Genomic DNA, 18,104 nt, shown 5'->3' with positions numbered 1-18,104 from the left:
ATAAATGGGGCCAACCATTGATAGGACGTAATGATCAATACAGTGACCCGGGCAGATGAATACACTCATATACAAAAGTGTGGGCCATCAAAAGGCACGAATCGCAAACAATGCCAACGGTGGATGCCGCTCCGGTACATACCCCCTCCGGTAAAAAGAGGTTTGCGCTGCGCACCATCGGATACATGCTGGAGTCGGCGTCCGGGTTGGCGCGCCTGGGTACATGCTTCCGGCACGCGAGACCCGAGGAGCGCTGGTGTTTCCAGGGCATCGTCTTTAAAAACGCCGTAGAAATGGCAATGGGACGACACAGGTAACCGTCTACACAATTCTCGCGTCAACTTGTCCGGTGATTCGATCCCGTTGATTATACTGTACTCATTACCGGCTCCCAATTCTCATGCATGAACTCGCCTCGCCACCACGCACGCAGCAACTACTTTGTGCAGCTCGTCCTCGACCATGGCGACATTCAGTTCAGGTGCGGCCTCGTGTCCAGGCTCATTATGCAGTTCGCCAGCCTTTCCCTCCACCCGCACGGGAACTACCTCGTGCAGCACTGCGTCCGGAACAGAAGGACTGGTTCGCCACAGCACGATCTGCTGCCCATCGTGCTCAGTGCTTGTAATCGCCAGAGCATAAGAGAGCTCCAAGGGCTGGTGCAGACCACTCCTGCCACCTTCGTCCTCCACACGCTGCTCGAGACATGCAATGCTGTAACTGTAAGTAGCTTGCTAACTTAATCACTTCCTGTCACACGCATCTCGACTTGCGTCGCATGTCAGTCGTTTAAGTACGTCTTTCTCATGGATATATCGGTACGTTCATAACATGTTTGTGATGATCATCTACGTACGGTGCAGCACTCCCGGGAGTTGACGCAGAACCTGGAGCGGAAAATCAACGACCTCCTCTGGCGTGCCCGGAGATACCGTCGCTGATGGTGATGAGCTGCGTAAGAGGGTGCGATGGTAATGGGCGCCGTCGTCTTTAGGTTCGCCCGATCAGATTACCTTACGATCATGTGATCTGTTGCCTGCATATTTTTTCCCGATATGCCGCTAGATGCATGATAACTGTCTTTCGCCCGTATCCACTGTTGTCGATCTGGAACCAGCTCTCTCGGATCGTTACCGTGCATGTATGTACCTGATGCGACATGCATGTTGCTGGAACTTGGTCTTATCTAGCCTGACTGAGGATATTCCTCTTCCCTCTTTGATGTGAAGCTAGTGTGTGTGCTAGTTAGTACTACTAGATATGATGTCAGGTCCATGAAAAAAATCTTCCTTGCAGCAAAGAACGTGAGCAGTCAATTTGCCTCTGCTTGCATGAATGATCATTTGAAGTAAATATAGCTGTCGGACTTTGTATATATTTGTTCCATAGTTTGAAAACCAGGATAAAAATGGCGTCAGACTTTCTTGCGTATGCTTGTCAACATTTGATTTATGAATTGTTGATTACCTAGCATCACGCATGCATAACAATATTGTAACCTCCGTTTTCTGTTAAGCATTCCTTGTGAATGTTCTAGCTTATCACCTTCAAAACAAAAGTGAATGTTCTAGCTTAAGCCTTGCTCGTTTCCGTCCACGCACCCCCGCGTGGTTTGGGGCCAAAACCCCATGGAACCACGGGATCGCCACTGCCAGGGAATAATTCCGACCGACCTTTTTTTTTTGAAAATAAAAGGTAGAGATCTTTCTACCTTATATATTTCAAACAGGCCGCAGCCTGGGGACAAAACCTGCTGTGAGCCTGCGCTTAGGCCCGGGCCCAGTGCGGAGGAGGTTGCGCGGTCGTCCGCCCCTATTAATAGGTGGCTGTGGGTGCCAAAAGGAACCCTAGATCTGCCTCTAGGGTTTCCTGCATCCCACTCTCAGGTGCGGCGCTTCGGGCACCTTGCCCGTCGTCTCCTACGTTCTGCCCCTCCCCCACCTCTTTCTTGCTCGTTCGCCACTGTTGTGAAGATGGGCTCCCGCCGCGGCGACAAGCCTCCCATGTCGCCTCCGATCCCGGCGGCGGATCGACAGCGCGAGCACGATCTGCGAGCGAAGGCGCCCTCCAAGGCGTTGGCGAAGGCCGCGGGGGATGGGGGCTGGGGGCCGCCGCCTCCATGGTGGCTTGCGGAACAAGAGCGGAAGCAGCAAGAGGAACGCGAGCGCAAGAAGAAGAAGAAGGAGGAATATCGGCGCCGTGGGCTGGAGCAGAAGAAAGAGCTCAAGAGGAAGGAGTCTCAGCTCCCTCCGGGCGGTGAGCGGAGCGGGGATCCGGTGGCCAAGAAGCAGAAGCAAAAGGGGGGTGGCATGGCGCCGTTGTAGCTGGCGGCCGGGCCGTCGGCTTCGAAGGGTTCGGCTGACGCTCCGATCCCAGTGGAGGAGGCCGACGGGCCGGAGTGCTTCAAGTGCGGCAGGGTGGGGCATTACCAAAATATGTGCCACTTCAAGCCCCTGTGCGTCGTCTGCCACGAGGAAGGGCACGCGTCGGCGTACTGCCCCACGCGGGGGCGGCCTCTACTGCTGCAGATCATGGGCAACGCCATTCCTGGAGAGGGCTTCTTCTGCCTCCCTTTCGTGGAGACGGAGGGCGAGGAGGTCCAGGCCCCGCTGGTGGCGGATGCGGCGATCATCTCGGCGGCACCCGGCACGCTGTCAATCCCCATCATGGAGGCGGAGCTCCCTCACCTCTTCGAGGGGGTGTGGGATTGGCAAGTGACGGCCATCGGCGTCGACCAGTTCTCGGTCGTCTTCCCCAACAAGACCATGCTGTGGATGGCGACCTGCAGCGGCAAGCTCTACCTCTCCCTCAACGACATCATGGCGGACATCAAGGAACTGAGCCAGGAGGAACCCAAGGCCGAGATCATGCCGGACGTGTGGGTCAAGCTGTGGGGTGTGCCGCCCAAGCACCGCCGCGTGGACCGCCTCATGGCAGGGACGGTGATGATTGGGCGTCCGATGGAGGTGGATCAGGCGTCGTTGCCGGGGCGCGGCCCAGTCCGAATGCGCTTCGCGTGTTGATCGCCGGCCAAGCTCAAGGGCTACGTCCAAGTGTGGTTCAACAGCGAGGGCTTCACCATTCGTCTGGAGGCCGAGGTGGGTGATCTACAGGGTGCGGTGCCCCCTCCCCCTCCACTAGCCAGCGTGGACAAGGGACCAAATGACAAAGACAAGGACCACGACACGAGCATGGGGGATGACTCCATCGACATCGCCACTTGGGACAAGCTTGGCCTCAAGGACAAGGACTCCTAGGACGCGCCCCCGGCGGCGGGCGCTACGAAGGACCAGGAGGAGCGGCAAGTAGTGGTGGGCAGCAACGAGATGGGTCTCAACCAGTACGGCTCCAACATGACGCTGGGCCTCGACATCGACAAGGGGGTCTCGGCGTCCTGCGACTCGGAGGGTCGCTCGATGCTCGTCTCCCCGGTGGCTGCGGTGGTGGGTGAGCCTCGGGCTGCCACGGCGCGCTCACCCAAGGCGTTGACTGGCCTCGGTGGCGGTGGGACGAGGCTCCACAAGAAGCCGGCGGGCCGCAAGACTCCCATGGTGCCACCGGTGAGCCCTCCCTCGGGCCATGCGGGCACGCCTGCTCCGCAGCAGCCGGTGGTGATGGCGCTGGCCTCTCCTGGGGGTCCGACTGGTGGCACCTCGTCGGTCATCTCCCCTCCAGCTTCTGACGCGCTCCGCGTGGAGGTGGCGAAGGTGGCGCCCGTTTCAACGGCCAAGCGCTCCAAGGCGGTGGTGGCGTCCACGGCGACGCAGGAGCGGGTGAGCTCCCGCCCGAAGGGCGCCAAGGGCAACCTTCCAGCCCAACGCGCCCAACTCCTGTAGGCCCAGAAGAACCTGGAAACCGAAGGTAACCCCATGCCCCGCTTTACGATCTTTGATGAATATTCTGATGAGTGCTTGGGGGGTATCTTAGAGGATAGTGGGGTGGTGATGTCTGACGAGGGGGAAACACGCGAAGTGCTTTCTCTTATTCGTGCTAAGGAAATCGCGCAGGCCACGCTAGCTCAGGCAGCGCTGGCCCGCGTTGCACCAACAGCAGAAGAAGTAGGGGCTTCTCTGGTGACTGTTGCGCGGCCCGATCAGGAGGACATAGCAGCAGGGGCTGCGCCGTCCACCTCCAACCGTCGTCCTGCCAAGACACGGCGCGTGGCCAAAGCAGTGACCACTCGCGGTATCCGCCTCCGCAATCGCATTATCTAATGCATTACATATTCTGGAACATCCGAGGCTTCGGCCACGCTTGGAGGCGGACCCAGTTAAAAGAGTTCATTCTGAACGAGGCGATCGATGTAGTTGGCCTGCAGGAAACCATCAAGGCCGATTTCAATCATCGGGACCTGCTAGCTGTCGATCCGCTGGAGCGTTTTGTTTGGCATTGGGTGCCGGCGGTCGGGCACTCGGGAGGCATGTTGCTAGGCATCAACCTAGTTTGCTTCGAGGTGGTGGCGTGGGATGCCGGTCGTTTCTTCCTGTCGGCCCACGTGCGCCACCGCGCAACTCTCCAAGAGTGGGAGGTGATTGTGGTTTACGGCCTGGCCGACCACTCGCTCTCGCTTGAGTTCTTGGGAGAACTCCAGGCGAAGGTTGCGTCTGTGGGCACACGAAATTTGCCTCTGCTAGTGGGAGGGGATTTCATCTTAATTCGCTCGGGAGCGGATAAAAACAACGGTATTATTAATTGGACAAGGGTGTCCATGTTTAATAATGCAATCGCAGCCATGGCCCTTAGGGAAGTGGTTCGCGTGGGGGCACGCTACACCTGGACCAACAAACAACTAACGCCGGTGCGGTCGGTCTTGGACAGGGTTTTCATGTCCTCGGAGTGGGAGGTGCTATTTCCCTTGTGCCCTTTGCATGCCGAAACGAGGATAGGGTCGGACCACGTCCCCCTCATCCTCTCCTCGGGGGAGGAAAGGTTAAAACGCAGCCCTCGTTTTTTCTTTGAAATCGTGTGGTTAGAGTCTCCGGACTTTGAGAAAATCTTCCTTTCGAAATGGGAGAATTGCGTCGCTCGGGTCGGGCGCGCGCGCGGGCCAATGGAGTTCTGGATTGCTGCAGGAGCGGGCTTGCGTGCGGCCCTCAAAGGGTGGGGGGCTAACCAGGGGCGCGAAGATAAGCTGCTTCGATCGCGTTTGACCGCGGAGCTCGCTCAGATGGATGTTGTGGCGGATGTGCAGACCTTCTCAGAGCAAGACTGGGCTCAGCGCTACGCGCTTGAGGCCCAGGTCGAGTCCCTCCTTAGAGCTGAGGAGGAGTACTGGCGTAGACGTGGTGGTATCAAGTGGACGCTCAAGGGTGACGCGAACACTCAATATTTTCACGCCTATGCTAATGGCCGTCGCCGCAAATGCGCCATTCTGTGCTTGCAATCTGAGCAGGGGCTCCTTTTGCGGCAACAGGATATCGTCCGCCACATTTACGAGTTCTACATCCAACTTATGGGTTCTAGGGAGGAATCCCGCGCCCGGCTTAGGGCGGATGTGTGGGACCCTGCGTTGCGGGTCACGGACGATGAAAACGAGGGCCTGATATTGGCCTTCAACCCGGAGGAGATTAACAAGGCGACCCTTGGCATGAAATCCAACACCGCACCTGGGCCGGATGGGTGGCCGGTGGCGATGTTCAAAAGGTTTTGGCAAGTGCTCAAAGGGCCTATTTTTGACATTTGCAATGGTTTTATGCAGGGTACGGTATATATCTCTCGCCTAAACTTTGGGGTTCTCTCTCTGATCCCCAAAGTTCCGGGCGCGGATCATATTAGGCTCTTTCGTCCCGTAGCGTTGATTAATGTTCCGTTTAAAATTTGTGCTAAGGCTTGTTCGACTCGCTTGTCTCCGATAGCTCACCGTATTATTAGTAGGAACCAATCGGCTTTTATTCGGGGGCGCAACATCTTAGAGGGGCCGTTGGCCCTCCAGGAGATTGTGCACTCCGTAAAACGCGCTCGCCAGCCCGTGATTCTCCTGAAACTAGATTTTGAGAAGGCGTACGATCGCGTGAACTGGGAGTTTCTCCGTCAGGTCCTCCTGGATCGGGGATTCTCGTCGGTTTGGGTTCATCGCATGATGCAGTTGGTCTCGGGGGGCCAAACGGCGATTGCGGTGAATGGAGAAGTAGGGAACTTCTTCCGCACCAAGCGTGGGCTGTGTCAGGGGGACCCAGCCTCGCCATTGCTGTTTAACTTTGTAGCGGACACCTTGGGCGCCATGCTCGACAGAGCTCGTTTGGCTGGCCACATCAGGGGAGTGGTGGACAACCTGATCCCGGGGGGAGTGTCACACCTGCAATACGCGGATGACACACTCCTCCTTTTCGAGCCCGACACACACAGTATCGCATCGGTCAAGGCCATTCTGTTGTGTTTTGAACTCATGTCGGGGCTTAAAATCAACTTCCACAAGTGTGAAGTGGTGTCCATAGGGATGGACGCGGCCGAAAGTCAGAGGGTAGCCAACTTGCTTAACTGCAAACTTGGCCAGTTTCCGTTCACTTACCTCGGCCTCCCGATCGCGGCGAAGAAATGTTCGGTCGCCGATTGGGAACCTCTCACCTCCAAGGTAGCGGGCAGGGTCTGCCCATGGAGAGGTAGATTTATGTCTTCAGGGGCTAGACTAATCTTAACCAACTCCAGCCTCTCATCCTTACCTATGTTCGCCATGGGTTTGTTCTTGCTGGCGGATGGGGTACACACTAAGTTGGATACCCCGCGGTCCTGTTTCTTTTGGGAAGGAGCGGGACCCAAATGGAAATACCATATGGTCAAATGGCAGGCCGTTTGTAGACCTAAAGCCCAGGGGGGCCTTGGGATCATCAACTCCAAGCTGATGAATATTGCACTCATGTGCAAATGGATCTGGAAGATGTCTCAGGGTGAGACTGGCCTCTGGTTTGACCTCCTTCGTGCGAAATACTTCCCGAGCGGGAATTTCTTCGAGGCGGCCTCTCGTGGGTCCCCCTTCTGGAACTCCATTCAAGCCCTAAAACCCTTCTTCGCCAGGGGCGCGAAGTTTGGGGTTAACAACGGGCGCTCCACGCGGTTTTGGCTAGACCTTTGGATTGGCCACCAACCCCTATGGTCGGAGTTTCGCCAACTCTACTCCATTGCAGTCGAGCCCAACCAACTGGTTGCTTCGGCTCTTAGCTCCTCCCCACCCCACATCAACTTCAGAAGAGAATTATCGGGGACGGAAATGGCGGAGTGGGACCGCCTTCGGGATTTGATCGCGGATGTTCGCTTGTCGGACTCCGCGGACACGGTCTCTTGGAGACTTTCGGGCTCTGGCAAATTCTCTGTCAATTCCTTATACAGAGAGCTTACCCGCGGCCAGGTCCCTTCAGCTGCCATGGGCTTTGGAAGGCTAAAATCCCTCTCAAGATCAAGGTCTTCCTCTGGCAACTATGCCAAGATCGCCTTCCTACCTCTACCAACCTTGCTAAGCGCAACGGCCCCGCCTCCGGCCCTTGTGCTTTGTGTGGGGTTCCGGAAGATGCTGACCATGATTTCTTCCTGTGCTCTTTGGCGCGCTTTGCTTGGAGCACGGTCCGTGAGGCCGTGGGGGTGGATTGGGATCCCCGCTCCCGAGCCGCGCTAGTGTCTTCTTTGTCATTGGTTCATGGACCGGCTCGTCGGGTCATGTGGACGTGTGCGGCGGCCATGTTATGGGCTATCTGGCATATTCGTAACAAGTTTACTATTGAGGGCGTATTTCCCTCGCACTCCCGCTGACGTTATCTTCAAATGCACCATTTTCTTGCAGCAATGGGCACCGCCGGGCAGACAACAGGACTCTGATCTTCATCGCCAAGCTCTTTGCCGTCTTCGCTTAGTTTACGCCGAGTCCCGCGCTCCGTCGTCTGCGCCGTCTGCTGTCGCATAGGGATGGGCAGCCCCTTTTGGTTGTAGTTTCAGCCGAGCCTGCGTGCTCGTTTCGCTAGGCCGGACGTTCCTTGTAACGTACTTTATTCCTTCTCCGGTTGCTGTTTTCAAGACCTGCTCGTCTTATGTTTGGTGCCGTGTGTTGGTCATGCGGTTGTCATACGCTGCCTATGTTGTGGGCTTTATTAATTTAAAGCCGGACGTCCCTGACGTCTATGTTCTAAAAAAAGAAAGGAGAACGTCAGGATTACAACATAATTAGCTTGTCAAACTACGCAACCAGGTCATTAGATCATCTCTGTCTTGTTGGCGCGTAGCTCGGTGTAGCCAAAGACGAAGCAAATCCGCAGCGTAGAACCTTGTGTAAGGATCAGACCAAACCTTATTGTTGAAGACACGATCATTCTGAGCATGCCATAGGGTGACGATGCAGGCTGCGAAAGTGATGTTCCATTTCCTTTTGGGATTAAGCTGTTGAGCAGCGCGTTCAAAGAAGGACAGCAGGTTAGGGGAAACACACGCCAACGCGTCCAACTGCAGCTTGCCCCAGAGATGCTCAGCAGGCCGGCACCTCAAGACAATGTGAGCAATTGACTCCACAGCAGGACAGATATCACAATCTGAATGTGAGACAAGTGCAGACCAGCCTTTTTTGAACATATTATCTTTGGTATTCAGACGCCCATAGAAAGCCAGCCAAAGAAAGACCTTGTGCCTGCTTGGAATGATCACATCCCATATCCACTTTTCAAAAACGCACCTCCCACCACGGAACGTGATCAGCTTGTAGAAATGACTCGTAGTAAGCTCCTTTCGAGACAGAGAGGAGAAACGATGGTCGACAGTGGCATCACTGCTCCAGTTGCCATGCGCAACGAGGGAATGCAGGACCTGCAGCTCTTGCAAGGTCGTGTGCGATAAACTGGGATGCAACTGGATATCCCAACCACCTGAGGATCTCTCCGACTGAACTGAACAGAATTTATCTTTGGCAAAAGAAAATAAGACTGGAAGCATAAACATAAGCCTCCCCACCTCTAGCCACTGATCTTGCCAAAAGGAGACCAGAGCCCCAGAACCAACCGAGCAACGGGAAGAAAACATGACCAGCGGGATGCAAGATTTGAGTCCTTTCCAGAAGGCAATGTCTCTTGAATGAGTGCCACAAGGTAAGTTATTCCTACAGTACTGTGAGGCGAACCACTGATAACAAGGTATATCAGAAGACTGAAGAACTCTGGCCACGAACTTGCATATCATAGCTTGATTGTGAGCTGAAAGATCCCTGATTCCCAAGCCACCCGCGTATCGTGGCAAGATAACTGTATCCCAAGCTACAAGGCAGTGACCCCCCGAGGTTTTGCTCTTGCCTTGCCAGAAGAAAGCGTGCAAAATCCCCTCCAACTTATTAATTGACTCCTTTGGCCACGGGAAGCAAGTCATGAAATAGCTGGGAATGCCGGCAAGCACCGAGTTAAGCAAAGTAAGTCTGCCTCCCCATGGAAGGAAAGTAGCTAACCAGCCTGACAGCCTCTTGTCAACTCTGTGTATGACAGGCAGGAGCATACCATGCGTAATCTTATTGAAAGACAGAGGTAACCCAAGGTAAGTGCACGGGAAGGAGGAGACAGGACAACCAAGGACATGAGCAATATCCAACGCAAGGTCGGCATCAACTGAAACCGGGACCAGCGTACTCTTGTGAAAGTGAATTTGCAGGCCACAGAAATCTGAGAAAGCAGATAAGATGGTTTTTATAACCTGCGCTTGCTGCAAATCCCCCTGGAAGATGAGGAGAGTGTCGTCTGCGTACTGCAAAACTGGGAACAAAACATCCGAGCCAAGGGGGTGTAACAAACTGCCAGCCTGGAAATGCATGCAACATAGTTGCTGAAGCACATCAGCAACCAGGATGAAAAGGTATGGAGACAGAGAGTCCCCTTGACGAAAGCCCTTCTTAGCAGAGAAAGCATCCCCAAGCTCTCCATTCATTAGCACTTGTGATTTACCAGTGGAAAGCAAGGAGGAGATCCACTGAGTCCACCTCTGCGGAAAGCCTCTAGCTTCAAAGATTTGGAAGAGGCAACTCCAGCTCACACTATCAAAGGCTTTGTGAAAATCTAGCTTTAAAACAACAACCGGCAGCTTTCTTTTGTGAGAAGTTTGAACCAGTTCGGTGGCTAAAGCAAAGTTCTCAATGATCGAGCGCCCTTTCAAAAACCTAGACTGCAAAGGGTGCACAAGCTCTGGAATTCTGCGCTGAAACCGGTTAGTTAAAACCTTGGAGGCCAACTTAGGCAGACTATGAACCAAAGAAATAGGTCTGTAATCACCCATCTCAAGAGGGGTGTCCTTTTTGGGCAGCAAGGTGATATAAGCCCTGTTGATGCCCTCAAGGGAGACATTGTTTGCATGAAAATCAGCAAAGAACCTGAGAAGATCATCTTTGAGCATAGACTTAAAGGCGTTGTAGAACTCATTCGTAAACCCATCTGGGCCAGGGCTCTTGTTATTTGGAGCCTTGTTGATGGCAGTCACAATTTCTGCCCAAGTGAAATCGTCCGCAAGCTCAGTCAAATCTGAAGGCGTATATAAGGAGCTGAGCTGCACCATAGGCAGGGACACAGCATCCCGTCCCAGCAAATTCTTGAAATAGCGAGTGGCCAGCGCCAACTTCAAGTTGTTCTGAAAAATCTCAACCCCATCCTGAACAAGGACCTTGACTTTATTCCTTCGTGCCTGGCAATTGGCAACAACATGAAAAAACTTGCAATTCTCGTCTCCCGACACACACCAACGCACTTTAGCGCAACGTCGCCAGAGTGCAGTTTGCCACAAAATTAGCTCCTCGGCTTTAACAGAAGCAGCTTCTCGAAGCACAACTTCAGGAACAGAGAGGGAGCGCCTTTCCTCTACTGCATTCAGGAAGTTTACCACGTGTTTATTGTTGTCTGTGTAGAGCCTGAGGCTTGATTTTTTTTCTGCTCCAAGCACGGAGGGCAGCTCTAACTCTCCTCATCTTGAAGCTGAAAACAGAAGCAGAGGAATTTAAAGCTCGGTGCCCCCTTGTCCAATTGTCAACAATGATGTTCCTTGTTTCCTCTATCTCAAGACAATGATCTTCCATCCTAAACAAGCTGCTTCTCATTACGTCCGCAGATAATTGAACCAAAATGGTCCTATGATCAGAAGTAATGGCTGGCACGACAGTGGCTGTGGTCTGCATAAAACCAAGATTCCAAAAAGCATTGACCAAAACCTGATCCAACTGAGCCATTGTAGGGGTACTCCTCTTATTAGTCCAGCTGAATTTCCTGTTATCCAGCTGAACATCATCCAAACCATGATCTCTGACCCATGAGTTGAAATTTTCCATGACCCTCCAGTTAACATTGCCACGGGATTTTTCAGAAGCAAACCGATACATGTTGAAATCGCCCATAACCACCCAAGAGGCCTCAGCCGGCACGTCAATATTGTTCATAGCCTCAAAGAAAGCAGGTCTATCTGAATTTATGCAGGGAGCATATACTGAAGTGAGCACAAAGGAAATATTGGTGGTTGTAGATGAGAAACTGACAGTAACATGATATCTGTGCGTTGAGACTGCCTGGCCAACCACCACACTTGGATCCCAGGCAACAAGAACGCCCCCAGAAGCACCATCCGAAGGAAAAGCCACATGATCACATAAATTAGCAGGAAGAAAGCTGCGTAACTTGGACCGATCGAGCACCTACAGCTTGGTCTCCTGTAGACAAACAATGCTAGGGTGACAAGAGGTTAGGACATCACGAACCAAAGAGCATTTGTCATCGTCACCGAGACCACAAACATTCCAGTTAAGCATCTTCATAATATAAGAGAGAGCATACAACCCATAAGAGAGAAAGCTAAATGCATGTTCAACAGAGACAGAGTGCAGATAACATGGAGCCCAAAAGGGTAGGCGATACAGATTCGATGACAGACTCGATAACAGACTTGATGCAGTCTGACTGACGAAAACAGCAATGAACTGAACTGGACTAGACTGAAACACAAGAACAAAGCTAGCACTCGACTACTGAAGGGACAATGAGCAGACTGAACAGCAGGCATGGCTAATGCCGGCCGCATGCAAAGCCCTCTAACAACAACAAGATTACTCATCAGGAGAGCCAGAGACGCACAGGCTAGCAGAAACGGAGCCGCTGGTGGGCATGCCAATTGCTGCTTCAGGCGGAGCGACGGGAGAGGCACGCGCTCGGGCTTGGTCCAGGATGGCTATGGCGTTGAGGTCACAATGCATAGCGATTTGCTTGAGCTTGCCTCTGGTCATAGGAGCAGGCGTGGACAGCAGCGGCAGCTCCAGTGTGACGCCCGGATAATTAAGCTACAGTAACCCTCTACTAATGTAGCCACGTCACCACGCTTACTGTTGATAAACTCGCTTTAATTCAAACCTCGTTCAAAATCAAATTTAAAAATCAACTCAAACTTTAAAAGTTTTCAAATGTCAAAACTAAAATGTTCGTCATGTGGCAAATAATCCCTAACTAATATTGGTGGTGGAGCCAACCTTTTTTTGTAAAAAGATTAAATGCACTAAACTAATTAAAACAGTAGCTAAAACCATTAATTAAATGCCTTTTGTATTTTATAAATTACTAAACTGTTTTGTTTGGGGTAAAACTTTTGTGGCAGTGGATTAATTTGTAACACTGATTTAGGGATCCACTCTATAAATTATAAAAATAAAATATATTAAAAGTTAAAAGAAAACAGAAGAAAGGAAAAATAAATAAAAACTAAAACATAAAAAACTAACAAAGAGAAGGAAAGAAGAAGAACCCTCCCTGGGCCATTTGGCCCACATGGCCACTAGCAGGCCGGCCCAACCGCCCCCCCCCCCCCCCACTCTCCATAATCCCCCACTATGACCGAACCCTAGCGGTCTCTCCCCACTCCCCTCCACTTCCCCCCACTCGTTCCCCACTCTCCCTCTCCCCCCCCCCGATCCAATCGGGATCGTGCTCGAACCCCGTCGCAGCCGCCCGGGAGACCACCTCGCTGGACGCCATTGCCGTCGTCCTCTTCGTCGCCGGACCGCCCCCAACCTCGCAGCCTCGTCCCTGTCGACGCTCGTCGTCATCCTCGTCTTCCTCCCCACACCCACGGCCATTTCCCTGCAACCGCCGGTGAGGCGCCGCACCTCCCCTTATCCCCGTGCCTCCACCGCCGCGTCGGCCTTGCACCGTTAGCGCCCACGTTGCGTGCCCGTGGGCCATCCCCTGCGCATGCACACACGCGCACCACCCCGCCACACTCAGACGCACCCGTTCTGCCCCTCGCGCTGTCCCGTGCACGCCCAGCGCTCGGCTCCCTCTGCGTGTCGCTCCGCCGCGCAGCCCTACTACTGCTGCCCCGCTCGCCGGCCCCGTTGCTCTGCTGCCACCGCGTGCCTCACCCCGCTCTGGTTTTCCTTGCCCTGCGCGCCCGAGCCGCATCTGCCGCTGGCGCCCGCGGCCACATGCCTCCGCGCGCGTCCGCCGTCGAACTCCCTCACGCACTGGACCGCCCATGGCCGCGCCCCTCACGCCCAGCCACAACCCCGCATGGTGGTCTCCTACTCGCCACCACCCCCCGCAGCCCCTGTTCACCGCCGCTCCAGCCTCCCGCACCATGCTCCGCATCCTCATCGTTGCGCTTCCGTTGCCGCGGCGCCGCCCCTTGCTGCTAGTGCGCCGCCGCGTCCCGGCTCCCCTGCGGCCGCTCCTCTGCCGCCCGTGAGCCTGCTCGTCGCCGGCCCGCACTCCGCCTCCCTATCGCCGGCAACCTAGCCCCGCGCCAGGCGGTTTGCGCCCACGGACCCGTGGCGCCCGAGACCCGTTAGGGCCCCTGGCCCAATGACAGTCGGGGCCCACCACGGAACGTATTTTAAAAAAGAAATAAGAAATAAAATAAAAATGTATTAATAAAATTAATAATTAATTAATTAATTAGTGAATTAATTAAGTTAATTAATCCTGTTTGATTAACCTAATCAACTAGTTAGTTTAATTAAACAGTAATTAGGTTAGCTAAATCCTAATTAAACTAATCAGAGTATGACAAGTGGGTCTCGCATGTCAGTTTGACCGAGTCAACGCCCTGTTGACTGCTGACGTCATGCTGACATCAGCAAACACTCTTCTGGATAATATTAAATTAAATAAATTCTAAAAATGATTTAAATCATTTAAAATTAATATAAAATAAACCGTAGCTCGGATGGGAAAACTTTGTACATGAAAGTTGCTCAAAACGACGAGACGAACCCGGATACGCAGCCCGTTCGTCCACCACGCATACCTAGCATAGCGAACACACAACTTTCCCCCTCCGATTCATCTGTCCGAAAACGCGAAACACCAGGGATATTTCCCGGATGTTTCCCCCCTTCACCGGTACCACCTCGTACCGCGTCAGGTCACCCCTAGCACAACGTAATGCCGCATCTTGCCTTTTGTTACATTGATTGCTCTGTTATTTATTGTGTTCCCCCTCCGTTACTTCTTTTCGGTAGACCTCGAGACTGCCGGAGACCCCAGTACGACTGCGGTGTTGACGACCCCTCTCTCTTGCCAGAGCAACCAGGCAAGCCCCCCCTTTGATCACCAGATATCGCCTATTCTTCTCTCTACTGCTTGCATTAGAGTAGTGTAGCATGTTACTGCTTTCCATTATCCTATCCTGATGCATAGCCTGTCCTTGCTACTACTGTTGTTACCTTTACCTGCAATCCTAAATGCTCAGTACAGGATGCTAGTGTTCCATCAGTGGACCTACACTCTTGTCCGTCTGCCATGCTATACTACTGGGCCGTGATCACTTCGGGAGGTGATCACGGGCATATGATATATACTTTATACTGTTACATTACTTATGATACTGTTCGGAGAAGGGAGCTGAGGGGGCAGGTGGCTCCATCCCGGTAGAGGTGGGCCTGGGTTCCCGACGGCCCCCGACTGTTACTTTGTGGCAGAGCAACAGGGCAGGTTGAGACCACCTAGGAGAGAGGTGGGCCTGGCCCTGGTTGGCGTTCGCAGATACTTAACATGCTTAACGAGATCTTGGTATTTGATCTGAGTCTGGCTACTGGCCTATACCATCTACGCGGGGACAGTTATGGGCACTCGACGTCGTGGTATCAGCCGAAGCCTTCGTGACGCCAGCGATCGAGCGGCACATGCCGGGTTGGACCGCGTAACGCAACTTCCTTTGTAATGGAGGTTGCTAGGTCTGCTCACCGACCGCGTACGCAACGTGCAGGTGTGCAATGGGCGATGGGCCCAGACCCCTGCGCCATAGGATTTAGACCGGCATGCTGACCTCTCTATTGTGCCTAGGTAGGGCTGCGACGTGTTGATCTTCCGAGGCCGGGCATGACCCAGGAAAGTGTGTCCGGCCAAATGGGATCGAGCGTGTTGGGTTATGTGGTGCACCCCTGCAGGGAAGTTAATCTATTCGAATAGCCGTGATCTTCGGTAACAGGACGACTTGGAGTTGTACCTTGACCTTATGACAACTAGAACCAGATACTTAATAAAACACACCCTTCCAAGTGCCAGATACAACCGGTGATCGCTCTCTCACAGGGCGACGAGGGGAGGATCATCGGTTAGGATTATGCTATGCGATGATACTTGGTGAACTTGCCATCTACTCTCTTCTACATGCTGCAAGATGGAGGTTGCCAGAAGCGTAGTCTGCGACAGGACTAGCTATCCCCCTCTTATTCCGGCATTCTGCAGTTCAGTCCACATATGATACCCTTATTCCATTTGATACCAATGCATACATATGTAGTGTAGCTCCTTGCTTGCGAGTACTTTGGATGAGTACTCACGGTTGCTTTGCTCCCTCTTTCCCCCTTTTCCATACTCGATTGCTGTGACCAAATGGTGGAGCCCAGGAGCCAGACGCCACCGTCGATGACGACTACTACTACTCGGGAGGTGCCTACTACTACGTGCAGCCCGCTGACGACGACCAGGAGTAGTTTAGGAGGATCCCAGGAAGGAGGCCCGCGCCTCTTTCGATCTGTATGCCAGTTTGTGCTAGCCTTCTTAAGGCAAACTTGTTTAACTTATGTCTGTACTCAGATATTGTTGCTTCCACTGACTCGTCTATGATCGAGCTCTTGTATTCGAGCCCTCGAGGCCCCTGGCTTGTAATATGATGCTTGTATGACTTATTTTATTTGTAGATTTGTGTTGTGATATCTTCCCGTGAGTCCTTGATCTTGATCGTACACGTTTGCGTGTATGATTAGTGTACGATTGAATCGGGGGCGTCACATCCAGGAGCCCAGCCACCGCCGCCGCCTTGGCCTTCTTGCGCCTCGAAAAATGAACACCAGAGCGGCTGCCAGAAGAACCTGAAAGTGCAATATCCCTAGGTGGTTTTGGTAATTCATAACAACATATAGCTCATTGAGCTAATGCTATTCCAAGATGACTATTTCAGGAAAGCTTAATGATTGGCATGGCATGGATGTGAAAGTGGAACCCTCAAAATGCTAAGGACAAAGGATTGGCTCAAGCTCAAAAGCTCAAGACTCTTCATTTTATATTTTAGTGATCCAAGATCACATTGAGTCTTTAGGAAAAGCCAATACTATCAAGGAGGGATGAGGTGTTGCTTAATGAGCCTCTTGCTTCATGTGCTTAGTGATATGCTCCAAAACCCTCAACTACTTTCCCATATCCACATATGACCTAAACCCTAAGCCAAACTCGGTCCTACCGATTCTTTCTATCCGGCGCCACCGAGTTTCACTTGTCATAAGCCACTGCCAAACCCTAGCAATTCGGTTCTACCGATAGGGATCTCGGTCTCACCGAGATGGGATTGCAAACTCTCTGTTTCCCTTTCGTAACTTTTCGGTCTCACTGAAAGAGCAAATCGGTCCCACCGAGATTGCAGTGTAAACTCTCTATTTCCTTTTTGTAACTTTTCGGTCTCACCGAAAGAGCAAATCGGTCCCACCGAGTTTACCTGACCAACTCTCTGGTTAGCTTATTACCAAACTCGGTCTCACCGCGTTTGTGTAATCGGTCTCATCGAGATTACGTTATGCCCAAACCCTAACCATATCAGTCCTACCGAGTTGCATGTCAGTCCCACCGAAAATCTCTAACGGTCACTAGGTTTACCTTTTCAGTCCGACCGAGTTTGTTGATTCGGTCCCACCGAGATTGGAAAACTGTGTGTAACGGTTGGATTTTGTGTGGAGGCTATATATACCCCTCCACCTCCTCTTCATTCGTGGAGAGAGCCATCAGAACACATACACAATTCCAACTCATATGTTCTGAGAGAGAACCACCTACTCATGTGTTGAGACCAAGATATTCCATTCCTACCATATGAATCTTGATCTCTAGCCTTCCCCAAGTTGCTTTCCACTCAAATCTTCTTTCCACAAAATCCAAATCCTATGAGAGAGAGTTGAGTGTTGGGGAGACTATCATTTGAAGCACAAGAGCAAGGAGTTCATTACCTACACACCATTTGTTACTTCTTGGAGAGTGGTGTCTCCTAGATTGGCTAGGTGTTACTTGGGAGCCTCCGACAAGATTGTGGAGTTGAACCAAGGAGTTTGTAAGGGCAAGGAGATCGCCTACTTCGTGAAGATCTACCGCTAGTGAGGCAAGTCCTTTGTGGGCGATGGCCATGGTGGGATAGACAAGGTTGCTTCTTCATGGACCCTTCGTGGGTGGTTGCTTCTTCGTGGACCCTTCATGGGTGGAGCCCTCCGTGGACTCGCGCAACCATTACCCTTCATGGTTGGAGCCCTCCGTGGACTCACGCAACCGTTACCCTTCGTGGGTTGAAGTCTCCATCAACGTGGATGTAGGATAGCACCACCTATCCGAACCACGGGAAAAACATCTGTGTCTCCAATTGCGTTTGAATTCTCCAAACCCTTCCCTTTACATTCTTGCAAGTTGCATGCTTTACTTTTCGCTGCCAATATACTCTTTGCATGCTTGCTTGAATTGTGTGATGATTGCTTGACTTGTCCTACAATAGCTAAAATCTGCCAAGAACTAAAATTGGGAAAAGGTTAAGTTTTTATTTGGTCAAGTAGTCTAATCACCCCCCCCCCTCTAGACATACTTTCGATCCTACAAGTGGTATCAGAGCTTTGGTCTCCATTTGCTTTGATCTCCATAGCTTTTGGTGGT

The 18,104-nt window shown here is 52.5% G+C and overlaps 2 protein-coding genes and 2 pseudogenes across 2 annotated transcripts; 3 read left to right on the top strand and 1 right to left on the bottom strand.

Moving 5' to 3' along the window:
• Positions 1 to 110: 110 nt before the first annotated feature.
• LOC147976305 (uncharacterized) lies at positions 111 to 941 on the top strand. Its single transcript, XM_087520818.1, has 3 exons — positions 111 to 313; positions 434 to 722; positions 864 to 941. The coding sequence occupies exons 1-3, from the start codon at positions 111 to 113 to the stop codon at positions 939 to 941; spliced, it is 570 nt and encodes a 189-aa protein (XP_087376944.1).
• A 1,032-nt stretch (positions 942 to 1,973) lies between these two features.
• LOC147976304 (uncharacterized) lies at positions 1,974 to 3,257 on the top strand (annotated as a pseudogene).
• A 612-nt stretch (positions 3,258 to 3,869) lies between these two features.
• LOC147976303 (uncharacterized) lies at positions 3,870 to 7,606 on the top strand. Its single transcript, XM_087520816.1, has 3 exons — positions 3,870 to 4,185; positions 4,242 to 5,704; positions 6,086 to 7,606. Exons 1-3 carry the CDS (start codon positions 3,870 to 3,872, stop codon positions 7,604 to 7,606), a joined length of 3,300 nt encoding a protein of 1,099 aa, XP_087376942.1.
• A 3,225-nt stretch (positions 7,607 to 10,831) lies between these two features.
• LOC147976302 (uncharacterized) lies at positions 10,832 to 13,054 on the bottom strand (annotated as a pseudogene).
• Between the last annotated feature and the right edge of the window lie 5,050 nt (positions 13,055 to 18,104).

Source organism: Triticum urartu, chromosome 4A (assembly GCF_056163025.1).
Source record: "Triticum urartu cultivar PI428250 chromosome 4A, HENAU_Tu73, whole genome shotgun sequence".
Taxonomy (NCBI): Eukaryota; Viridiplantae; Streptophyta; class Magnoliopsida; order Poales; family Poaceae; genus Triticum; species Triticum urartu.
The sequence above is the reverse complement of the archived record's forward strand: the minus strand, read 5'-3'. Positions and strand labels throughout refer to the sequence as shown.